The 24,882-nt window shown below is 54.7% G+C and overlaps 7 protein-coding genes across 7 annotated transcripts; 4 read left to right on the forward strand and 3 right to left on the reverse strand.

The window, feature by feature from the left end:
- Positions 1-291: 291 nt before the first annotated feature.
- Positions 292-4,635, reverse strand: N7482_005636 (putative membrane-tethered transcription factor (SPT23); the record flags this gene model as incomplete). Its single annotated transcript, XM_056687761.1, has 3 exons — positions 292-423; positions 483-3,872; positions 3,937-4,635. 3 exons carry the CDS (start codon positions 4,633-4,635, stop codon positions 292-294), a joined length of 4,221 nt encoding a protein of 1,406 aa, XP_056543316.1.
- Positions 4,636-8,192: 3,557 nt separating this feature from the next.
- N7482_005637 (AA9 family lytic polysaccharide monooxygenase) lies at positions 8,193-9,635 on the forward strand (the record flags this gene model as incomplete). The annotated part of the gene is made up of 1 exon (XM_056687762.1): positions 8,193-9,635. The coding sequence occupies one exon, from the start codon at positions 8,193-8,195 to the stop codon at positions 9,633-9,635; it is 1,443 nt and encodes a 480-aa protein (XP_056543317.1).
- Positions 9,636-10,090: 455 nt separating this feature from the next.
- On the reverse strand, positions 10,091-12,097 carry N7482_005638 (putative RNA binding protein Ligatin/Tma64; the record flags this gene model as incomplete). Its single annotated transcript, XM_056687763.1, has 2 exons — positions 10,091-11,172; positions 11,224-12,097. The coding sequence occupies 2 exons, from the start codon at positions 12,095-12,097 to the stop codon at positions 10,091-10,093; spliced, it is 1,956 nt and encodes a 651-aa protein (XP_056543318.1).
- Positions 12,098-14,072: 1,975 nt separating this feature from the next.
- On the forward strand, positions 14,073-14,616 carry N7482_005639 (Dabb family protein; the record flags this gene model as incomplete). Its single annotated transcript, XM_056687764.1, has 4 exons — positions 14,073-14,091; positions 14,196-14,282; positions 14,344-14,479; positions 14,556-14,616. 4 exons carry the CDS (start codon positions 14,073-14,075, stop codon positions 14,614-14,616), a joined length of 303 nt encoding a protein of 100 aa, XP_056543319.1.
- Positions 14,617-14,843: 227 nt separating this feature from the next.
- N7482_005640 (tRNA maturation protein LHP1) lies at positions 14,844-16,070 on the reverse strand (the record flags this gene model as incomplete). Its single annotated transcript, XM_056687765.1, has 2 exons — positions 14,844-15,698; positions 15,765-16,070. 2 exons carry the CDS (start codon positions 16,068-16,070, stop codon positions 14,844-14,846), a joined length of 1,161 nt encoding a protein of 386 aa, XP_056543320.1.
- Positions 16,071-16,956: 886 nt separating this feature from the next.
- chsD (chitin synthase D) lies at positions 16,957-19,369 on the forward strand (the record flags this gene model as incomplete). Its single annotated transcript, XM_056687766.1, has 3 exons — positions 16,957-17,004; positions 17,062-17,228; positions 17,296-19,369. 3 exons carry the CDS (start codon positions 16,957-16,959, stop codon positions 19,367-19,369), a joined length of 2,289 nt encoding a protein of 762 aa, XP_056543321.1.
- A 769-nt stretch (positions 19,370-20,138) lies between these two features.
- On the forward strand, positions 20,139-22,664 carry hsp88 (Hsp70 chaperone Hsp88; the record flags this gene model as incomplete). The annotated part of the gene is made up of 5 exons (XM_056687767.1): positions 20,139-20,213; positions 20,339-20,370; positions 20,468-21,911; positions 21,977-22,279; positions 22,347-22,664. The coding sequence occupies 5 exons, from the start codon at positions 20,139-20,141 to the stop codon at positions 22,662-22,664; spliced, it is 2,172 nt and encodes a 723-aa protein (XP_056543322.1).
- Between the last annotated feature and the right edge of the window lie 2,218 nt (positions 22,665-24,882).

The raw sequence follows: 24,882 nt of genomic DNA on the forward strand, positions 1-24,882 counted from the left end.
CGCACACTACAATAGGTCTACTGAGTGCAATACAAATGATCTGAGACTGAAAATATTTACCTATCTATTTCAAGAAAACAATGTGTCGCCTCTGCAAGCTCGAATATAAGTATATAGTCGTATCCTGTCATTATGCGCAGAACCAAGTAGGTTGAAGTAAACGAGAGCCAGCATGGGTAAGGGGCGGCTGGTCGAGAGAACTCGCTCAAACAAAAACACCGGATCCAGAAATACCAAGGATCAAAAAAGGTAAACAGAAAAACAAAGATAATAAACAAAGGAAAACAGTACCTAAATGCCTAATCCCACAGCCCGCTGTGTGTAGCCAGCCTTCGCAAAGTTATAGCTGTCCGTGACGCCTTGCCAGATCCCGGGCACGTAATTCCGAATCCAAGCGCAAATAACTAGAAGCAGAAGAGGTATCTACAGGATGTTAGAAAAGAGATTCCGGTATCGATAGTGGCATGTGATTGATGACTTACCCAAACAAAGTAGAGGTTCCGGTCGCTACCGAGGCCCTTCATTCGGCGGGCCTGGTGCTCGCGGAGGTGCTTCTGCTGTTCACGTGAAATGACCTTGCGTCCAATAGTAATATCCTTCAGGTCATTCTTGTCTGTGTGAGTGCTGCGCTCGATGGTGGCAGCAGCTGCCGATGTCGATGCAGACGGGGCGCTGTTCTGTGCCTCGAAGTGTTGATCTAAGGCGGTCTCGGTTGCAGCACGCAAGAGGGCAGATTTCTTTATCTCTACCGCTTCCACATTGTCCTGCTGATGGGGGTACAGTTCATCGTAGGAAGGCGGTTGGTTCTGAGTCTGGGCGGTGGTGCCCTTCAGCAGGTCCCACCATCCGTCTCGGGCCGTGGGCCGATGAGGTACGAGATTGGTGATGCGCCGCATCATTTGATTGGCCTGATAGTCCGGCATAGCGGGCATAGCAGGCATAGGAGGCAAAGCAGGTATGTTGGGGAAGGCGTTGGCCACGCTCTGCTGGAAATGGTTGATCTGCCCCGCAAGGTGGTTACGCCAGGCAACAATTGCTGCCGTAGAGAAACCGCGCGCGTCGGGTGCGGGAGGCTGCTCACCAGTATCCACGATGGGTGGAATAACATCTTGATGCATGCTCGACCTCCGAGATATATTGAGGAACAGGGGACCCTCAGAGTCGTCGCTGTCCAAATCTTCGCTATCATCCAAGTCCACCGAATCATCAGCAGTATGGCCCAAAGACCCTGAAGCGGAGGAAACCTCCCAAAGAGAATTGAGAGAAGCAGAACTGCTGGGTCTCCGGCGCAACGTGAGAGATCCAACGCTTCGAGAGCGGTAATGGCGAGATGGAAGCAGAGCAGCCTGGTGGGCAGGAAGAGTTGTCGCCAAGTCCGCAGGGGTGAAACCACGCACACTACGAGCATTGGCATTGGCGCCTGCCAAGCGCAGTCGGTTGACGATATGAGCATGGCCATGAAGAGCAGCTAGATGCATCGGTGCATTGCCAGTGTTGTCCTGCACATCAGGGTTTGCACCACGAGCCAAGAGTCCCGCAACAAACCGGGTCAGTCCCAACGAAGCTGCAAAGTGCAGGAGGGACTGGCCGGTGGTGCTACGAGAGTTGTAGCGCGGTGGCCGGGGGTTGTCATCCAGATCGATGTACTCGAGATAGGTCAGCATCTTAGAGTCGAGATCGCTGAGCTTGCCTTGGGCCTCCAGCCCTGGCACTTGACGATGGTGGCTGCCGGAAGAGCCACCACCTTGCATATCCTTCTGCAAATTGAAGATAGCGTTCGGGTCACTTCCCATGATCTGCTGAGCGGTTTGGAATGCATCTGCTTGGCTACCCAGCTTTTGCCCAAGAATATTGAGGGCCAGGCGATACATCTGAAGCTCCCGATCATCCACGTATCGGAAAAATAATTGCTGTTTAGGCATGAGAGGCTGAGCCTGCTGCACTTGACCGAAAGTCGGATGCTCGTGCTTGAAAACCACCGAAACCAATCCGGGCTGAAGGGCGGGAGGAGTGAGACAGTTGAGGCACTTGTCACCCCAAAAGGTAGTAGTGGTTGCCAAAGTATCGCCAAATACAACCTCCATGCCCGGGTAGAAACCACTCCCCAACAACGTGACTTCTGTGCCTCCAGTAATTGAACCCTCGGCGGGCACCAATTTATGTATGACGGAAGGCAGCCTGTTAGGTGTGGTGGCAATGGAGGGCCAAATCTGATTCGCAGGGTTGGCCCCGAGCGCAAGGGCGAGGTTCTGGTCCTGGAAACCGTTACGGCCAGACGCACCTGGCGTTCCCGGACGGCTGGGCTGAGCAGAGTTAGGCGCAGACGTCAAGTTTTGTTGGGCCAGATTATCCAAGCTCTGTCGTTGAGCAGGCGTGGGGTTAAAGAAGGGGTTGTTATCGCTGCTCTGGCTAGGAGTGGGAGGCCCATTTCCGTAGTGCGCAGACATAGACGACGGCGTCACGAATGGCCTCTCTGTCGGCGAGGTGAAGCCACGAGTAGCTGCAAGCTGTGCAGCACTGCTAGACTGAGGAGTCTCCAATCGTGTCATAGTCAGCTCGGAGGGAAGCCGGCCAGAGCTGCTGTGCTTCCGCCGCTTAGTCTGCGGGCCCTGGAAGTCCGTGGGCGACGCCTGTCGAGACAGGCTTCGGGGCGTTGGAGAATTCGCGGGCGCGCCGTTGGTTGCGTTCTGAGTGGCAGCGAAAGAGCTGGGGGTAAGTTGATACTGGGAATTGAATCTTTGCTGGAGACCCTGGAGGTCCGTGGGCGACTGAGGCGAGGCGAACGCGGCATTTGCAGTCTTGCCATTCTCACCCGAAGAGAAGACTCCCACGCCTGGCAATTGCGTTCCATCCGGCAGAGAAGGGGAGTGGCCAGCAGGAGGAGGAGCGGAAGGCGCTTGAGTTTTGTGGTCGTCCGTGATCATGATGGAGTTGGTTATCGCCTGGGCCACAACATTGTCCATGTGATCTTTGACAGTAAAGATGACCTGGAATCCAAGCTTCTCGTTCTGGTGTCGGCAGTAGCACGCGATCCGCATGGGCAGTTCCACCTGCATCGATCCCGGAGGGGCAGGAGGCATTTCACCGTAGCCAGCAGCAGCGTTCTTGGGTGGCTCGGTCCACTCCTTGATCTCGCTCGTGTTGAAAACGATAACACGCTTCTCCTCATCTTTTTGGAAGAGCTCATCCTCTTCGGGTTTCCTTTGCTTCTTCCGAGAAGCACGTTTGCGCTCCCGTTGGATACAGCCAGTGCAGATCTTAACATCTCCGCCATCCAAGGGCCGATCTTCCTCCATTCCGTTCGCGCCCGATTGGTATCCTTCGCCTCTTGTCCGAGTAAATGCGCGCTTCAGCTTGTCTCGGTCTTGCATCGCACTGGTACACACCAAACTTGTGTATAGTTGGAGGGTGTCGGCGGTGAGTTCGGTAGAGGGAGGGGCGAGGAATTTTAGTTTGGAGATGGTGTGAGATGGGAGGCGCAGCTTCTTTACGCCGGCCGGCAGCGGAGAAAGGGTCAATCGGATCGGGATCTGGGTTTCGACGCGCGACTTGAGGGAAGTTGGGTGGACGGTTAAAACGGGTTGCATCGAGTGTGCAGCTTCCCGCTGGGGCTGGGCCGGGGAAGGCGCAAAGTTGACTGGGAATTGGAAGGAGTTGGGTGAGCCAAAGTTCATATTTGGCGACATAGAAGCATTCAGTGGGGAGTGCCCATTCATGTTAATGCCTCCAAAACTTTCTTCTAACAGTGACGACGGAGACTGCCCACCCCATTGGGGTGCAGACAGTCTGTCAGTACCATTGGTGAATTGATCTCCAAATGGCGACTGTGCCTTGAGCCCGAAAGGGAAGAATGGGGACCCAGGCTGGGGAACCTATGGCGTGATGTTAGGATATCCTATGTGCGGTGCACCGCCGTTGATGGGGTAGATGACTCACGGAAGATGCGGCCTGTGCATCATTTGATGCGGGTACTGCGGATGCACTTGACGGACTCCAAATCTGTGAGTTCGATGGCTTGTGGCCGTTGAGTTGGGGCGGATTCTCCGTCTTCAAGGGACTGGGGCTGCTCGCTGCACTCTCAAAGTCAAATGCCGCATCCATCGCTTGGTTACTGAACTCGAGGTCGGGATGGGCCATGGAAATTCCGCCATCCATGGCATACGACGGATCTATCGTGAATGGTGACTCCTCCTTGACCGACGATAGTTCCGGACGCATCCATTCCTCCGATGTAAAGCCTGTGGATACGAGGGGGTTTTCGCTATGAGCGGCGGAGTTGGTGGATGCGATCGAGGATTGCCGCAAGTGATTTCGCGGAGACTCTGACAAAGAACTGCGGCTCGAATTATCGGGCGACTCTGCTGGGGAATCGGCGGTCAGGACGGGTGGTTGTCTCAGGGGGTGTTGGTCCTGGTAGCGCTTGGAAGACTCGGGTGCGACAGTCGAGCAGGAGTGGGCAACATGGGAGAATAGGTCATCAAATTCCCCTCCAGCGGACTCCGAGGGCATGTCGAGTTTGGCCGGGTCAAGAAAATCCATGTTGGCGTTGCGGAAGGTGGACTCCATCTCGTCGTCCATGATGATGGGATCCAGGGCAGGAAAGGCGGGTGAGGAGGAAGCCTCTGCTGGTCCCATGCTTCGTAGTCGTTCTGGTTTGAACTATAACACGGAGTGGGAGATATAAAGCGACTAACCACACTCCCAGGGTGCTGGATGTGGATGGTGCGGTTGTCGCGTGTGGACGGTTTGGGGGACGGGGGCGTTCGGAGGAGAGACGGCGGTCGGAAGGGGAGTCGATCGTGGATCAAACCGTCAGAGTCGTTAGGATTCACGCAAAGTACCAGGACCGGTCTCTTGAGACCATGGTTCCTGGAACAACAGTGAACTGGGCTTGTCTTGGGGGGGGGCGGATGAGAGAGTTGCTGGGGTAAGGGAAAGTGGTGGCCAGGTGGAGTCAAGAAAGGAGAGCGGGAAAACTGTGAGCGCCGATCCAGACCGGCAGAACCTCAACGGAACGTGGGCTCAAATCATTAATCGTGAATCGTCAACCATCAGTAATCACTCGAGCTCGAATGGCTGGCTCATGTGTCAATCCTCAGAGAAGTTGCATGGGAATAAGAGTCATGTGTCTCGGCAGATGTACTTTTCTGCATACCTTCCGATATAAGTATGCCGATTCTGGTCCTTTTGTCTCCCGCGATCAACCTTTTCCCACATAGCCGACACCTCAGGCCAGCGGTGACCCGCCAATACGCGCGATACCAGTTTCCCTGACCACGTTACGACTGGACGCTACCCGTGGATCGGTTATGTCCTTACGGTTGTTTACCGGGGCTGATTCGCCTTCCCCCAGCCTTTTTGCCCGTCTTTGCCCGTCTTTGCAAATCTGGTGGCGAACAGATGGGCCTGGTGCCGGGTTCGGCTCTTGGAGATCGACACATCTCGGTGGGACGGGATGCTTGCGTGGGGGCTTGTTGGCTCGACCAGCGAAACATGTCTACTTCTCAGATGTACCTCTACTAGCAACGAGGATCCGCGCTGCGATTACGCTGGGGCCCCTCTGGCTGGCAGTTACCATGTACGCTTCGGATTACCGATGGAGTACACACAAGCCGGTGCCGCACTGATAGGAATGTTTGGTCCGACCTGCATGATCGAACTTCCCGGATTCCGATGACGAACACGAGCCCGGTTATCACGTCCCACAGCGTTCTCGGACATTTGGTCGCTATCAACGCCGTATCTTCCCCCCCCCCAAGGCCCGTCACCAGTAACTGGAGTGTTAGGTATATCGCCTAGCTATTGGAGCCCTGCCCTGTTCTTTCGAGGCGGTCCTTCATCTATTCGATGCGCCCTAGGGCGGTAAACGGTCCTCCGTTGTGTTGATAGTGGGATCATGTCGACTGCCGGCACTCAGGCCCCTCGAGTCAGTGTGCGAAGTTCTCCGGCAGCAATTGGCCTGCTTCCTGCAGCCAACCTTCCCGCTGTGCGGTTCACGACACCGTGGTACGTATGAGTTAATGACGGGCTGGGACTGGCAAGTCAAGTCATCCATACAAAGGATTTGAGAACCCGCTAACGTCTGTCGCTTTCTCAACGGGAACCTTATTTGGGTCCTCGTCAGAAGGGACTTAGCTTCGTACTTTTTCGATGGCCGAGATCCCAATGGAGAGATGTAGATATCCCGCGTAGCTCAGACCTGCATCGACATCGCCCGAGACTTGTGGCTGCATGGATAACGTGTTCAATTGTCGATGATACCTACTTCCAAGGAATACCATGTTCATTTGCCTCACAACCCACTCCACCTTCTTCCCTTCCTCCTTGTATCAACGAAGGGATTCATGCGGCGTTTGGCCTCGCGTTGGGAGAAATGTGGGGCCGCTCCTCCCCACCTCCTACCTAGAATCTTTGATTGATAGTCTGTTTTGTACTTCCGATATCGCCAATCGTCTTCACCTGCCAGAGATATTCGTTTATCCGGGGGCGACTTCCGTTTTCAGTGGCAATGCACCTTAACCGTCGCCTAGCAAGACCAAAGAAACAACAAGCCCGCGGAATCTCTCCCGGACCTCACTGCCTCCAGAGGTCAGTGCTACAAGCTAGCGTTGTCTAGCCCAGCAGGGCCCTTCGCTAGCCACATAACCCCATCTAGAACCTCGATCTCGGCGTTGCGCGCTCCGAATGTCTCGGCCGTGGTCGGAAGAGCAGGTCTCTTGTGATTAAATGAAGGATGCACGCAGCCACGGGCAGCCGCCCAAGGCCGCAAATTCATCACCGGCCTGGGTTTTGTTCGCAAGGCTAAGTGGAGGCCCCCCGACGGACTCCACTCGGTGCAGGGGCCGGCGTGCCGAGCCCGCCCAAGGTTTCAGACTAATTCTCCGCATACGCGCCCCCCCCTCGGAGGTCCTCGCAGGGGAGATTGATCCTCCTCTCAGCGGTTCGAACCCATCCTATGATCTCAATGCTGATCGGGGTTACTCACCGTACTGCCAAGAGGGGGAAATTCGAACGAACTCTCGGGAAAACAAAAGTACACCGCTAGCTTCTCATAACACAAAGCTTGAGATCCGACCTGGCAGGATCTTCGCGGCCGAGCGCGATGGACCAACCGTTGCTCACAATCACTAACTCTGCGCCAGTCCCAACAGCCCTGATCCATACGGACAGCTCGCTCATAAGAGCCTCTGGCTGGCCAGTAGCATATCTGCACAACTACCAAGTACAAAAATATTGACGAGGCTAATGTCCATGGCGGTTCTCTTGTTTCACACTTTACCCCGGATAATTTCGGTCAGACCACGAGCCACGCAGGCTCATCATATCCTGAATCTGTCTGAATCAACGGAGTATTGTCTTCTGGCCTCCACCACCTGCTGACCGGGCTCTCCTCTCCTCCCCTCCCCCTGCCCTCAAACTAAGCTTTTCCATCCTGGAACGAAATCACCCCCTCCAGACACCAAACGGCAGGAGCTCGCGCAATGACTTGGCAGGGTGCCGATGTGAGTGATACTATCTCGTCGACCGACGCAGGGACCAACTGCCAATCTCAGGGGAGTTGGCTGTCAGGGTGAAACCTAGATCGTCGCAGACAGCCGCCCAAGATCGACAGGCACCAACTAGTGGATTAGACGAGCCCCAGACGCCCCCATTGAACCCCGAAAGGAATGAATTGGATGTATCGCCTAAACAATTCTGTGAGCTAGCAGGGCCCGCTGGTTTGGGAGAGGGGACACTCACGGCTGTTCATCTATCTGGGACCTCGGGGGGCTGCCCTTTCGGTCGTGGGAGATTCTCCACCTATGACCGTCTGGGCAACATAGTGGAAACCAGCAACCATGACAGAATCATGCTTGAATTAAGGGGTGTCTGGTCTTGCTGGCACTGCCAAGCAAGGTGGAGGTGATGCTGGTGGCGTGGCTGCGATCCCAAACAGGCTATGATGCCGGGGAGCCTCGATGGGTGAGCAGCATATAAAGCTACACGACGAGGACCACCACGTTGATTCTCTTTCTTCCTCACCAGTCTCTTCATTCCATTCTTTCTTTTCTCACGGTCTAGTACCTTGCCGTTCTCTTTTCCTGGGTTGACTTCATTGACTGAAGTCCCCATTTCCATTCTTTTTTCTCGCCTTCATTTCCTCGCGGATCCCACTGACGCTGTGCGTTCTTTCTTGACCTAACCACTAAATCATGTCTCTCTCCAAGATTGCTGGTGTGGTCCTTGGCTCGGCCGCTCTGGTCGCTGGCCACGGTTACGTCTCCGGTGCCGTTGTGGACGGTACCTACTACGGCGGATATCTGATTACCCAATACCCCTACACCAGCACTCCGCCAGAGACCATTGGCTGGTCCGAGGATGCGACCGACCTTGGCTACATCGATGGCTCTGAATACTCCAACTCGAACATCATCTGCCACAAGGATGCCCAGCCCGGTGCAATCTCTGCTCCCGTCGCGGCCGGTGGCAGTGTCGAGCTGCAGTGGACTGCCTGGCCTGAGAGCCACCACGGTCCCGTTATCACCTACATGGCCAACTGCAACGGCGACTGCTCTTCCGTTGACAAGACCAGCCTGAAATTCTTCAAGATTGACGAGGCCGGTCTTATCGACGACAGCAATGTCCCCGGCACCTGGGCCTCCGACAACCTGATCAGCAACAACAACAGCCGCACCGTCACCATCCCCAGCAGCATCGAGGCCGGCAACTACGTCCTCCGCCACGAGATCATTGCCCTGCACTCTGCCGAAAACACCAACGGTGCCCAAAACTACCCCCAGTGTATCAACCTGAAGGTCACCGGCGGCGGCAGTGACTCTCCCTCTGGGACCCTCGGCACCGCACTGTACAAGGACACTGACCCCGGTATCCTGGTCAACATCTACCAGTCCCTGAGCTCCTACACTATCCCCGGTCCCGCGCTGTACACCGGCGCCGCCTCCTCGGACTCCACCACCACCACTGCCGCCTCGGTTGCTGCCAGCACCACTGCTGCCGCCACTACCGCCGCCGCTCCCTCGTCCACCGTGGCCTCTGTCGGAGTGATCTCCTCTCCCAGCGCTTCCCCCGTCAGTGCCACCCCCAGTGCTAGCCCCGTCCGGAGCTCCCCGTCCATCCCACCTTTCTCCAACTCCACCCGCGTGCCCCGTCCCTCACACGGCCGCGGCCAGCATGGATCTGCTCCCTCTGGTCATCCCCACTTCTCGCAGCCCAGTGAGCCCGAAAGCCAGCCCACCGCGGCCACCATCACCGATTATGCCACTGCCACTGCCACTGCCACCGAGTATGCCACTGCTACAGTTCAGCTTACTGACTCGCCCGTTGTCCAGACTCCCAGCGCTGATGACACTGTGACCGTCACCGCCAGTGCGGGAGCCCAGTCTGCCGCCAGTTCCACCCCGGCCTCCAGCAGCTCGGACTCCAGCTCTTCCAGCTCCAGCTCCAGCTCCGGCTCCGGCTCCGGCTCCTCCTCCACCACCACCACCACCACCGGCGGCTCCAGCTCCTACAACTCCAGCGATTGGTCCACCTATCTGAGCTCCCTGAGCGCGGAGCAGTTCCTCAGCCTGCTCCGTCAGACCCTGAAGTGGCTCGTCTCCGACAACAAGGTGCACGCGCGTGACCTAACCTACTAGGAGCGCCGCGCACCTCCGGACATGCACGGGTAGTCAAACTCTATCCAATGATTGATTTCAATTATTCTTCTCTTCTTGGCCGGATCAGGTATCCCTGCTCTCTTTTTCTGGGGGGATTTGGGGTTTTTGGGGAGCGCTGTGTAACTATACGTTGTCCCATTTTCTTTTCTTTTCTTTCTTCTCCAATACCAGGAGACTAGAGGCCTGACTTTTTCTGGGCCTCTTGGATACTTTTTCACGAATGGATTTTGTTAGACTGCTCTCATAGATTGGTATCCACATGATCGTAGCTCGACTGATGGGATGAGAGTAAACCGGTATTCTGCATTATCCAATGAGAAAGGATGATGGAGACGAAAAAGCTGTTACTAGGCACCGGGTGCCATGCGTGTTACGCTCATCAAGTAAAACAAACATAGTTAAGCCCACGCTATGGCCGAAACGGGAGGTCTGATCTATTTCTTCTTCTTGGTCTTGTCCACCACTTCTACCCACTGGCTTTTCAGCCCGCGGCGCGTGAGAGCGCTGTCTAAAACCTTCCGCTGATCACCCTGCACCAGGACCTCCATGACGCCTTTGGGAGCACCAACAGCTTGAGTCACACTTGTACTACTGGCACACTTTTTCTGCAGCTCCTCGGCGAGAAGGCTCGGGATGATCCCAAAGATTTCCAGGTTCGAAACCTTCGTGATAGTCTTGGAGCCCGTCCGTTTCTCGAGCGTCACAACCGCCTTGGGAGTGGCGCCAGCCTTGGGCTTGACGTCTGCGAGCGTCTGGCCCGCTTTGAGGATGGCGTAATGAGGTTGCAGGAAAGTGTGGTCCTCAATGATGCGCTTGAGCAGCCCATCGCGGGTGACCTTGCCGCGCTTGAGGGTGCCTTGGTCTTCCGAGGACGAGGATGTAAAAATGGTGTTGGCGAGGAAGGGGTTGAGATTGATGATGCGGCGGTTTTCTGGGGAGACGAGGTTTTGAGACTGCAGATATTGATCCAGGTGGCTGGACACCTCGGAGTATTTGTAGTAGTTCTTCGGGTTGCTTGAAGAAGACGCGGGGAAGATATCTGGAGTCAGCTTCTGTGTCGGCCGATACAGAGTTTGCACATTGAGAGTCTGTCCCACGGCAGGGTCGGCTTCACCGGTTGCAGCGGGGGTTTTGCCCTCTGAGGCTGCTGGTTTGCTGGCTGCTTCAAGTGCGCTTTTGGACGGGAGCTTGTAAGGGACAAAACGTTCCACACGGTGGTCGCTGAAGTCGATATCCCAGATGTAGGTCTCTTGGCCGCTGCGGTCCTTGGACTTCACTAGCTGCGTTTTATCAAGGTGTTTGATGAACTTCTTGACATTCTTCCAGCTGGTCTTCTTGATGTTGTAGTACTGCACTTGCTGGGGGGATGAGATTGGGAGGTAGGGGGTGATGAGGTTGGCAATCAGGATGGAAGGGGAGACAGGCAACGTAAGGCCATGGTTGGTGGCCGATGGATTGTCCTGCTTGAGTTTGTAGAGAGAATAGAGAAAGGCATTGAAAAATGCATCGTCAACCTCTGGATGATATCAGTCTTAGCCGACATGCATAACTTGACGGACATACGTACCCTTGGTTGTAGGCTCTTTTTCCTCCACAGCAGGATCCTCGCCAGTCCCGGGAGCATCATCTGGAATCTCTGAGACTGCAACATCCTTCTCTTCAAGCGTGAGCTCCCCGACAGCCTCTTTGGTTTCTTCCGTCTCACTCTCCTCCTCATCCCAGCCCTTTAAATACTCGGGCGCGGGACGGCCGGGGCGAGATGATGAGCTCCAAGCCCACAGCTCGTCTCCTTCCCAATGGAGACCACGAACAGCATGGCCCTTTGTGCCTTGAACCTCTCCTAACGCGGAGACATCAATCTCACAGACCCCCACAAACAGCGGAACAGTTTCTCTGTCTAAACCTGCCACAGCAACGACAGCTCCCTGGACAGCCCGCTTGGGGAAGGGCGGCTCGTTCGCCAATCCAGGCGTCATAAGGTCCGCGCCGCCACGTAGCTTCCGCATCACCATCTCTGGGGTATAGAGCAGAGGAAGCAAATTCGGGTTGTGCCATAGTGTGTAGACTGTTGGATACATGCGCTTGTCTGCTCCAGGCCCATGTTCCACCTTGAACCAGAGCACTCGTTCGTCTCCATCTGGGAGCGTGCCAACATATACAATGCCCTGTACCTCTCGAAGATCGGGACCTGCCGTTGTTGTAAAGCGCGCGGTCAAGGAGTTTTCAGGGAGGAGGGCATTCCGAATAGACGAGAGTGTCGGCGTAGTCGCAGAAGCTGTGTTTGGTGCTCCGTCGGGTGCATCGGTCGGGGCTGCAGGAACGGTGATCTGATAATCCTTGATGATTTGGTCGGCGATCTTCCTCCGGTCAGAGGACCGCAAAGGGGAGAGATTTTTGATCTGCTTTATGGTTAATACATACTTCCTCTCAGGTAGGTTCATGCTATGCGAAAGCCGTCGGGTGGAAGAGCTTCGAATGGAGGGGGTAGTGCGGGGAGAGAGGGGGGTGGTACAGTGGGCTTTTTCTTGAACATCTTTCACGGATAGGAAAGCCAAAGGACAAGAATGATGGATAAAGGGACGGATCCAGCACCCGTACGGCTCTACCGAGTGGAGGAGAGAGGGTGTTCGAGGGTAGTTGGCGCTGATCGCGGCGCGATCATGTCATGGGCGGGCACAAAAATCCCCGCCGCCTTTCTCCACATCTCCGCCGAAGAAGGAAAAACGCCGCAGAGCAAAGATCTCGTGCGATGAAAGTTGCCAAGTATGAGACCATGGATCCCCCACGCTCCCGCCGCAAACTGTACCCAGAGCGTTTGTCTACATTGATTCGGCCTCGTGGAGGAGGAGTCTTGGATGCCAAGGCAGCTTGGGAACTGGAATGGCAATTTTGGGAAGGCAGGAAGTCTGAGAGGGCAGAGTGCGTGTTGCGTACTATCAACTAAACGGAATTGCGTTCAGGGTTATCGGGAGTCTCAGATAATACTCGAACAGTAGCAACAGAGTCCCCTGGGGCTGTCCATGATGCGATTATAGAGCTGAGATCTCACCATGGTCAACGCGGTAGTTGCTATTGGAGCATCAACAAGCTATGGTCAAAGCAGTTCCTTGCAAGTGATCAGTGCTTTTCTCCAACCACAAAACACGTATCTCGAAGACTTGATTATAATGATAGATGAAGGCCCGTACCCTTCTACCAAAACCATAGCCAAGGTCATCACTGCGGTTCCGATTGTAAGAACATCCTGTTTTCCTTCCTCCCATCCAGCCGCGTATGATGAGTGGCCGCTTCGTGTCCAGTATGCAATGGTTACCATATTGATAGAGCACATACTATGAGAGAAGGGTGCTGTCTTCTCGGCTGCGACAGCACATCTAGATCTGGGTTTGCATCAAGGGTGTAGGGTTGACATTGTTCCTGTTTTGGCTGTAGTACGAAGGCGCTCACAGATCTCACCCTGAGTCTCTCGAGTATTATCGCAGTTTCCAGGCCTCGCATTGGGAGAGAGCCAAGGGTTATCAGACCCGCTTGCTTGAGGCTGTCGAGGGTTGGCTCGCATTAGAATCAGAAGGGGAAGTATATGTGTTCGATGCCAATCTTGAGGGGAAACCCCCCAACATTTGATTGGGGTCCAATGTGTTCCTTCCGATGCCCCGACCTTTTGATGGAAACTTCGGCGTAGCATGGCGAGCATGAAGATAAGACATGTGAATAAAGTGTAGTTTATGGTAAGTCAAGCGGTGAGGTCGTCGTCAACCCGGGAAAACACTGCTGAAGGCCAAAATTGCGACGTGCTGCATGTATGGCGAGATGTCGTGTTGTGTGCAAGGGTTCTCGACTGAGTTCTCGACAGGCTCCTCCATAGGCTTCTTGAAAGAGGCGTCCAATGGACTATAAGTTATCGAGTTGGGAGGTGATGTCTTACCACGCGGGATTGTTTCTTGAGGACTCACCTTGTTTTGGGTTTCCTACATGACCTCGAATTGACCAACAGTTACAATGGTGTATTCGGAGTAGTTCTCAGCTCCTGCGGCCGAATGGCCGTTCGGCAGTGACGCGAATCGGCTAGATGGGACAGTTGGACCGTTTAGAGTCAGATCTATGGTCTAGTGGAAGTGCACTCTGGCCAGTACAGAAACCCACAAAAATACGCATGTGTAGCTCTCGTGAGGCAGGCTCGCAATCTAGCTCGCTTCCTTGTTTCTATGGCGAATTATCTGGTCCAAATCCCGCTACGTGCAGGCCGGTTCAAGGCACAACCTGGGAAGACACTCGGAGATGTCCCGTTCCCCACCCCTCAGAAAGATCCACCCCCGGTAGACAGACCGCATCGTTCCCTTCCATAACTTCATCATCTTTAGGTTCATCTTACATCGATCACCCGCATGTAATAACCCGGACTGCGACGCACCCAAAATGCCCGTCTACCACATCGGTAAGCGCCCCTCTGAACTATCCCTACTACCCAGCACCGCTTCTCCGATCCGAGAATGCGGGGATCCATTCTACGTCAGTCTAGGCAACTCACCCACACGACAGTCCTCTTCCGCCTCAAACAAGGCGTGACTCCCGCTCAGTTGAGCCTCTGGTCGGAGAAGGCCAAGGACATGGTTGGCAAGATTCCAGGTTCGTCAAGTTTTGACCACCCAAGCTGAACGGACATACTGCTCTAACATTGCCTCGACAGGACTTGTCTCGATGCAATGTGGCCAGCCCCTTCCGGTCTGTCTTCCCCGCGCACAAGGATTCGATATGGGCCTCGTGGCGGTCTTGGAGAAGCCGGACGATGTCGCGACCTATGCCGTGCACCCGGCTCATTTGGAGTACGTTACTATTGTCCATTGCATGTTCATGTGGGAAGCAGGTTAAGACGGGATCTCGGACTGACATGACTCCCAGAGTTCATAAGATGAGAGAGGAGCTGTGTGACGACACCTTGGCCTATGATTTGGCGTTTTAGCCGTCGTATGGGAGCCACGATATTCACTCGAAAAAATTGGACAACATCTCGGACCGAACATGCAACATATACGACCAGAAGACTGGACCTTGACAGTTGAATCATGATGAAATCAAAAATAACTTGAGAGACATAACGCCTATGTAACTGTGTTCGTATCATCACACTTTTAGATTCCGCCCAGACCCATTAAGAAAATGCAAACTGAAGGTGAAGGGGCGCCTCATCTACTCCTTCGCATCCACCTTCTTGGCGGGGTGGTCACCGTTCGCCTCGTCATCGCGAGCCCGCTTCTCGCCGGTAGCCTGTACGACAGGAACACCCCGGGAGTCCTTCTTGAAGCCGGCCTTCTGGTCCTCATCGCGGCGCTCCCGCCAGTCGCGCTTGTCGTCACCGCGATCACGGTCACCACGGTCATTACGACCGCCACGGCCACGACCGCCACGGCCACCACGGCCACCACGACCACGACCGCCACGAGCCCCACCACGGCTGGTGTTGGCGAAGACCTTGCCGGCCTTGATGTCCTCCACCTTCTCGTCACAGTACTCCTTCTTGCTCTTGACAACCAGGTCCTGGCCCTTCCATTGGGGCTTCTCGGCGAGCTCCAGGAAAGCCTTCTGCTTCTCCTCGGAAGCGAATTCGACGAAGACGCTGGCCTTGAAGGTCTTGTCCTGGGTGCGGCGGAGGCGGACGGCCTTGATGGGGCCGTAGGGTTCGAAGAAAGCCTCAATGTCGAGCTGAGTGGTGGGCTCCTCGTCACCGAAGTTGCCGAAGCCCTTGACGTAGATGCTGCGGGCCATGGCCTTATCCTCGAACACCTTGACGGCCTCGGCGTTGTTGTCGGTGTTCACGGACTCGGGCAGAGGAACCTTACGCTTGATGGCGGTGTCGTTCTCGGTCAGCTCCATGGTCTCCGAGTCCTTGAGGGCCTTGACAATGGCCTCGAATGGCTGGAAGCGGCGCATGCGTTTGAACGAGTGGAGGAGGCTCAGGGGCACGGCGTGGTTGGCGCTGCCGCCAACCTTGGACAGCAGGAACTTGTCCATGGGCAGGTTCGAATCGGAGAAGTAGAACTCGACCTATCCCACGAGGATTAGAGAGCTGATTCGATCATGATCTGCTTATTCTCTGCCCAAGAATCTTACCTGCTTGCGGATCTCCACCGGGTCGTCGGTCTCCTTCTGCGAAGAAGGATCGAACTTGGCATTGTTGGTGCGAGCGAAACGGCCACCTCGGCCACCGCGCTGGGGACGCGACTCGCGCTGCTGCTGAGACTTCTCCTCAGATTGCTCCGACTTCTCGCCCAGCTTGGCGGCCTCGGCGACAATGCGAGCCTCGTCGGCGTCGGTCTTAGCTTCGGCGGGCGCACCGTTGTCCTTCAGCTCAGCAAGGACGTTCTGGACATCCTGCTCTGCGGCCGCATTCGCGGCGGGCTTCTGCTCATCAGCCATTGTGATGTGAAAGACTTGCGATCACAACGTGACTCAAATCGGGGATGGCGGCTCGGAAAGAAAGCGTGGAGAAAGACTCGGGCGCGGAGGAAGACCCAACGGTAGAAGAACCGGACAGGTGGAAGATTGGAGACTGGATGTTGGGCCTAAAGCATCCGAATAAATAATCAAGCGTTAATTCGATATGGGCGCAGTAAATCGTCTGAACGGAAAGGGCTCGGCGGGGATGGGATTTTTTTTCGGGGCGCGGGAGCTGCGCTGTTGCCTGAGGCTGCAGCTCTAAACTGCAGTGGGAGTAGCGTGATCCACTTTGGTAGTAGAGCTGCCTGCATTTCCGGCCAGCAATGAGCTGCACCATGAAGGATGCATGCATGAATAAATGCATCGATCACATAATCGTAGCCGAGAAGAAATCAAATGGAACGCAAGTTGGAGATAGTGGAGGGGAATAGGCACGACGCCCACAGCAGACAAACTGAGAACCTGGCCGTGCCTGCCTATTCTCCTGCCGTTGCCTCATCTCGCACCTCAGTCCAATGCCACCGCTTCATTGTCAGGTCCAAAGCCATCTGGTTCTTTCTGCCTTCATCAACTCAGATGAGTCCACGTGAAGCTCCAGTCCTCTTTATTTTATTGATTTATTATCACGCTGACTGTCTTCGACTGTCACCATCCACAAGCTCGTGTACTGCATGCGAGTGGCCCTGAGACCTGTTCGCTCTCAAACGGCATGCATTAGTTTCGTGCATCGAGAATTGACTTGCAACGTCTTCAAACGCACAGCCTTCTTACCTTGTACCTGTCCCGCTGGAGAGGATGCGAACCCACACCTGAAGTGGTCTCATATCTGCAATCACAGCCAAATCTCTGAGAATAAACTGCCACAATGGCAGCACCTGGGGCTGGTCCAGGAGATAGCTGGCCGACAAAGGATGTATGTTAATATTTGCTGAATATAGACTTGGCTCTAACTCTGTCCACTGTCCCGCAGATCGTCTACTTGGCCATCGTCGGCCCGTTGATGCTGGCTGCCGCATTCGAATGGCTGCTCTGGCTCGCAGCCTTCCTCTACTGTTTGATCAAGGTCTATCAAAAGGCAGACCATTGGAGTATAAGAGTTCTTGCTGTGGTGATGATTGTTCTGTTCTCTTTATTCCGGTAATTTTCAACAACCAGGACCGACTTGATTCAATGGAAAATGGCTAATAATGTGACGTGTTGATAGGCTGGCATTTCTACCCATCATGATAGTCACGCTTCCATTGCCACCTCAGGTTACTCGATACTTCCCTGCTCGCATGGCCTATGTTTTCCAGTGGTTCGCTTTCTGGTCTTTTACCGTCTTGTTAATCGGGCCGTGGCTCTCTTGTGTCTACCAACTTGTCACAAATTCCCTCGGAAGGAAAAAAAGAATCAAGGAGGTCTTAGACGATCACAATGCCCCCAAGACTGTAGTGGTGATGCCTGTCTACAAAGAAGACCCCGAGGTCCTGATCAAGGCCGTTGATTCCGTTGTCGACGGCGACTATCCTGCGTCTTGCATCCATGTGTTCCTATCCTGGGATGGTGGTACGGTCGATGAGCCGTATCTTCGCGTCATCCAACATCTTGGAATCCCAATTTTACTCACCAGCTATCCTCAGAGTATCGACACGATTTACAAAAGCGCACGGATCACGGTCTCGCGCTTTAAACATGGAGGAAAGCGGTACTGCCAGAAACAAACATTCAAGCTCATCGACAAGGTCTATGCAGAGTACCTGAAACGACATGACGATTTATTCGTATTGTTTATAGACTCAGACTGCATTCTTGATCGATACTGTCTACAAAATTTCATGTACGACATGGAGCTCAAGCCAGGGAGCAAGCATAATATGCTGGCCATGACGGGTATCATTACCTCCACAACAGAAAAGAACTCCCTTCTCACCATCCTTCAAGATATGGAATATATCCATGGACAGCTCTTCGAACGATCGGTCGAATCCGGCTGTGGTGCTGTGACTTGTCTCCCAGGGGCACTGACAATTCTTCGGTTCTCGGCTTTTCGCAAAATGGCGAAATATTATTTCGCAGACAAGGCAGAACAGTGTGATGACCTCTTTGACTTTGGAAAATGCCATCTGGGAGAGGATCGGTGGCTCACCCACCTCTTCATGATCGGCGCGAAGAAGCCATATCAGATTCAGATGTGCACCGGGGCCTTTTGCAAGACCGAGGCTGTGCAGACCTTCAGTAGTCTGCTGAAGCAACGACGGCGCTGGTTTCTGGGCTTCATCACGAATGAGGTCTGCATGATCACCGATGTACGGCTATGGGCGCGTTATCCACTACTTTGCACGGTGCGCTTCATGCAAAATACCATTCGTACCACGGCACTCCTGTTTTTTATCATGGTTATTGCTCTCCTCACAACCTCGAAGAAAGTCACCGATCTCCCAGTCGGCTTCGTGGGAGTTTCCTTGGGTCTTAACTACTTGCTGATGTTCTACTTCGGCCTTCAGCTGAAACGCTTCAAAGCCTGGCTGTATCCACTGATGTTCATCGTGAACCCTTTTTTCAACTGGCTCTACATGGTATATGGCATTTTCACGGCTGGGCAACGTACCTGGGGCGGGCCACGAGCGGATGCGGCGGCCGCTGATATCACAACCACTCCAGCCGATGCCGTGGAACTTGCCAGGGCCCAGGGCGATGAGTTAAATGTCGACGTAGATACCTTTCGCACCGGTCTTGTACGCCGAAGGTCAGTCCCCATTCGCCCGTCTGAGCAGGTTGAAGGACGATTTGCTCCTGCGGAGCAACTCCTTGATGGCTACTATGCCAACACAAACAAGCCGGGTCCCATTGTGACCCTGCTGGAGTCGCCTTTGCCTACCGTTCCTCGATTCCATACCCCGGGCCAGCTTCGCCATTCGTCCGACTCTGTGTGCAGTGGGTCTTCGGACTACGGTTCCAACACAGTGTCCTTTCCACGCAACGTGGAGAGCCTGATGAGCGAAGAGGACCAGCGGAAACTGTACTATGCCCGTCAGGCTCGGGTATCTACCGGGCTGCCGACCCAAGAAGGCAAAACAAACTCGAACGAAACGTGGCCGGTTGTATATGAGTCCGATGAGACTGCCCCTGAGGCCCTGAACGTCGACCCTACCTGGATCCAACCTGATCTCCTGGATCTTGACTCCAGTCATAGGGGTTCTTTTCACTCTGTGGACAAGCGAGAGGCACAATGGAAATCCCCGAGAGCCTCTGATCCAGAGTCGCGGGTCTCCGATGTCTCCGGTGAAATGGTGTGAATGATGTTATCTCCATGACGTCAATTTTTGTTGTCCCGCTTTTCTTTTCCCTCTTTTTTCTGGTGGTACCCCTATATTCCGTGGACACGTTGTCCCAGCCATTGTCATTCTTATGATTTGTCTTGCCCCCGACTCTTGGCAAGCTCTTTTCTCCTATAACTCATGGGTTTCGCTCTTGCTTTGTTTGATTTGAAGGATATGGAAATGCACAAGGCGACAATGATATCCTCTACCCCCTGAAGTGGTGCCTGATCGGCGGAGAGTCATTCTCCTCAGCATAATGTAGAAGCGTATACTTCGGCCAATGACCGCCTCGTGAATTGACCCAGCTGGCGGATCTCCTTATGTAATACCCCTCTCCAGGCGGTGACGATGAATTTTTTCTGCCACATCCGCCACTCCAGGCGGTCAGGGTGACGAAGGCATCCAGCAGCCGCCAGAAGGTTCGATGGGCGCACGCACACGTTGGATCGCAAGTCACATTATATAGGCCCAAAGCGTAGAATTTTCGGCGCGTAAGAAGGATCTGGATTGAGCACTTGATTTCTGCATCTTCTCATACCATAAACACCCCCATACCCTCCTATAACCAAAAAGACTCCAGACCGCTTGAGGATCGCTGGTTATCGCCCCTCTCCAATCACAATAGTGGAGTGGCGTGCAAATTCTCCCCTCCAAACTTCGCTCCCTCCTTGACCTCATCTTCCTCATCCTCTCACCCCTCCATTTCCCCCTCCCCCCATATACCCCCACATACTTTCCGCCTACAATGTCTGTTGTCGGTATTGATTTTGGTGCGCAGAGCACCAAGATCGGTGTTGCCAGGAACAAGGGTATAGATATTGTGCGTGTTTGCCCCGCGGAGCCCAGCCTCGCTGGAGAACTCCTTCCCCGTCCCCTTTGGTCGCCCTTCCCCGCGAAAATCACAATGGATTGAAACTGACTTAAGTCTTGTCTGAATTGCTTTAGATCACCAATGAGGTTTCCAACCGACAGACTCCGTAAGTGGTCATTATACGCCCCGCCGTGGCTGCCCAATCTCATCCCAATCGACTTTGAAGAAAAGGCTAATCTGGTATCTTTTTTCGTGCCTTACAGTTCCCTGGTCGGATTCAGCGCCCGCAGCAGAGCCATCGGCGAGGCCGCCAAGACACAAGAGACTTCGAACTTGAAGAACACCATCGGCTCTCTCAAGCGCCTGATCGGTCGTTCTTTCAACGACCCCGATGTCCAGCTCGAGCAGCAGTTCAACTCCTCCAGCATCTGTGATGTCAATGGATTGGCCGGTGTCGAGGTCAACTACCTGGGCAAGAAGGAGAAGTTCACCGCGACCCAGCTGGTTGCCATGTACTTGACCAAGATCAAGGATATCACCTCCAAGGAACTGAAACTCCCTGTCTCCGATGTGACTGTCAGCGTTCCCGCCTGGTTCAGCGATGTTCAACGCCGGGCCATGATCGATGCCGGTGAGATCGCCGGGCTCAATGTCCTCCGCCTGGTCAACGACACCACCGCCACCGCTCTGGGTTACGGTATCACCAAGCTTGACCTGCCCGGTCCCGAAGAGAAGCCCCGCCGGGTCCTCTTCGTCGACATTGGTTACAGTGACTACACTGCTACCATTGTCGAGTTCCGCAAGGGTGAGCTGAACGTCAAGGCCACCGCCTACGACCGTCACTTCGGTGGCCGTAACTTCGACCAGGCTCTGACTGAGCGCTTCGCCGATGAGTTCAAGGAGAAGTACAAGATCGACATCCGCACCCACCCCAAGGCCTGGTCCCGTACCCTGGCTGCCGCCGAGAAGCTCAAGAAGGTCCTGTCGGCCAATCCCCAGGCACCCCTGAGCATCGAGTCCCTGATGGAGGACACCGATGTTCGTGCCATGGTCAAGCGTGAGGAGCTGGAGGAGATGGTCCGCCCTCTCCTGGAGCGCCTTACCGTCCCTCTGGAGCAGGCTCTCGCGGAGGCCAAGCTCAAGGTCGAGGACATTGACCACATTGAGATGGTTGGTGGCTCGACTCGTGTCCCCTCTATCAAGGAGACCATCAGCAAGTTCTTCGGCAAGCCCCTGTCCTTCACTCTCAACCAGGATGAGGCCATTGCCCGTGGCTGCGCTTTCTGCTGCGCCACCCTCTCTCCCGTGTTCCGCGTCCGTGACTTCGCTATTCACGACATCGTGAACTACCCCATCGACTTCACCTGGGAGCAGTCCCCCGACATCCCTGATGAGGACACCAGCCTCACTGTCTTCAGCCGTGGCAACGTCATGCCCTCGACCAAGATCCTCACTTTCTACCGCAAGCAGCCCTTCGATCTCGAGGCTCGCTACTCTAAGCCCGACCAGCTACCCGGCAAGATTAACCCCTGGATTGGCCGTTTCTCTGTCAAGGGCGTCAAGGCCGATGCCAACGACGACTTCATGATCTGCAAGCTCAAGGCCCGTCTGAACTTGCACGGTATCCTGAACGTCGAGTCCGGCTACTACGTTGAGGACGTGGAGGTTGAGGAGCCGGTCCCCGAGGAGGGCGAGAAGGAGGGCGATGTAAGTTTTTTTAGCGCGATTTTATCCTTCTTCTTCGATACAGTAGTACTAACGACTCTACACAGGCTATGGACACCAACGGTGACGAGCAGCCCAAGAAGACCCGTAAGGTCAAGAAGCAGGTTCGCAAGGGCGATCTGGCCATTGTCTCGGGCACCGGCGGCGTCGACCAGGCCACCAAGGAGGCCTGGACCGAGCGTGAGAACGCCATGTACATGGAGGATAAGCTGGTTGCCGAGACCGACGAGAAGAAGAACGAGCTTGAGGCTTCCATCTACGAACTCCGTGACAAGATCGACGGTGTCTACTCCGAGTTCGCCAGCGATGACGAGAAGGACAAGCTGCGGGCCAAGCTGACTGACATCGAGGTGAGTGGTCCCCACGAACTTGCATGCACTACCTTTTTCACACTCGAGAACTAACTTTGTCTTGCAGGACTGGCTGTACGAGGAGGGTGAGGATACCACCAAGTCTGTCTACGTCGCGAAGATGGACGAGATCCGCTTCATCTCCGGCCCCATCATCCAGCGCTACAAGGAGAAGGTCGAGGAAGAGCGTGCCGCCGTCCTGAAGGCCGAGGAGGAGGCTGCCGCCAAGAAGCGCGCCGAGCTGGAGGCCATGAAGAAGGCTGCCGAGGACCTCAAGAAGGCTGAGGAGGAGGCGAAGAAGAAGGCCGCCGAGGCCGATGCGGAGATGCAGGACGCCCCCGCCGAGGGTGAGGCTGCCCCGGCCGAGGGCGAGCAGAAGCAGTAGATCATCTCATGACTTTGAGATGCTCTGCGGGTGCTTCGTTCGATTTACTGGAGAGACAGGGAGGGCCGCGTGTGGGATGACGGGCGTCCTCCCCATGATGACGAAAAGGCTTCAAGAGATGTTTTCACGGACCTAGACCCGACCGACGATGTTGGCCGAACCATTTTTTTTTTCTTGTTTTTAATGGCACACTGTTATGATGTAGATCTTTTCTTCTGGATGAATAGAGGAATTCCAATCATGCCTCTGGACCTTCGTAAGGATACGAAGTCGGTATGGAATATGGCACGCGGTATTTCGTCCTTGGTTCGATGCCGGCGCATCAGCTCTGCGTAGGTCAACGATCATTCAGCCTGTCCGCCCTGCGCCCCCAACCGTGGCGGATTGATCTTCCTTTTCCATCCCCAGTCCGGCCGGCATCATGGTTGCTTCCCGCGGGATCCGCCGAACCAGTGTTCCCGGTGCGATCTGCAGCGCAAGGCTGTTCCAGACGGGGGCAGATCCCCCTATCTCACCGTTCACGTGACACTGATGCAGGGGACTATGACTGAAAGTGCAAGTCCCGGTGGTCGTTAGTGACTCTGGAAGTATTAGTCCAAGGAAGGTAACGCATACTTTCATCCGGACATATTTGCTAAGAGTGGGGGTTGGCCTGGGGTTGGAATTCCAGCTCCCCGCCCCCATGTAACCCTATGATAGCAAGACTGTGAATCGGTGATTCATGCCAAACACGATCGGACATGGGCTGAGGAGACTACTTTCCCGTTGTTCCAGAACCGAGAAATAGGGAATGGCTAATGATGAATTGTTTGACTGGGGCGAGGGTTATTGTACGTTGCTATGAAGGACATTATGCATGCACTATGCGCCCGGATGCCGGATAGGGAAGTGAGTCGTGTGCTCGGGTCGACCGGAACACAAGCACAAAAGCCCTTGCACCGTCGTTTAGAGTTAGACCACGAGTTATGGCCTGTCATTAACTAACTAACCAACACTAGCTGCAGGGCCAGCTGGTGTTGGGCGCTCCGGGGGAACTGCTGCTTTGGCGGGTGCCGCCAAGAACATAATTCGCTCCCGCTTTGGCAAGGTCCTCGTTTCTTGGGTTGAGGTGGGAAGATGGGAGGGACAAGATGATACGACACAGAACTACTCCGTGGACCCTGGGATATTGAATGCTCAGGGGTTCCCCATACTACCTAGATGATCCCTAGATGATCCCCCTTTTTCTAAAGAGCTACTATTAACTCCAATTGAATAATGCAGAGAGTGAGCACTGCAGCTGCTTGGCGGGTGGAGCCGATGGAACGAGCAGGCAAAATGGCACGCGAGCGCCAAGTGCAGTCAAGAATCAAGAACTCGGGGATACCAGGGGATCCGAACACGTCCTAGACTTCCTGGCCTCGGTCTCACCCCCTCTCGGAGCAACCTCTCCCTTTGTCGTAGTTGCAGGACTCCGGGAGCTGAGGTTCCTCTTCCCCCGGATCATCGTATTCGCATTCCTCTCCCCGGCCATGCAGGTTTGGACCATCAGATGCCCATCACACCCTCTCGTACCCACTAAATTCCTCCTATCACGGCCCATTGGTCGCAGGAGGAGAGGGAACGAGTTAGACGGCAGTCCGTGTAGTCCATAGGCAGGCATCTACTCCGTAGGATGGATAGACTTGTTTCCTCTCCATCCCCTCCCCCCGACCCTCATCCTCCTTCCCCTTTTTCTAGCTCTCTTCAAGCTCATCCGATCCGATCAACCCATCGCTGGGTCCATCGGTGGGGAAGCATCCGGTCCAATCCGCCCCGCTCCACCGTGCACTAGGGCGGGATCCAGGGTGGGAGAAAAACCCCCAAGGCCTTGATGTCCGGATTAGTCGGATCAAAGTCGGATGGTTCTTGGTTCTTGCGGAGTCCGCCCACTGGCCCAACGTCTCCCTTTTTTTCTTCTTCTCTTGCCTACCCTCTCCTCTTCTCGTTTCTGATCATAGCGGAGTTCCCGCTTCCTTGATTCTTGGTCATTCTTCATCATTCCCCATAGCCGACATCCCTGCCCTTCCTGTTATATACACCCACCGGGCGCTGTGCGGGACCGGCGCATAGCCCATTCGGCATCAGCTGTATATGCGAAACGAATAACCTGTCCACCGGCCTTGAATACCCCCGCCGATAGCCCCAGTATGAGCACCGGAACATCCGCGCCCCCCGAATCCAACCCTGTATAAAAATC

This window comes from Penicillium canariense (assembly GCF_028826845.1).
Source record: "Penicillium canariense strain IBT 26290 chromosome Unknown utg000003l_segment0_segment0, whole genome shotgun sequence".
NCBI lineage: Eukaryota > Fungi > Ascomycota > Eurotiomycetes > Eurotiales > Aspergillaceae > Penicillium > Penicillium canariense.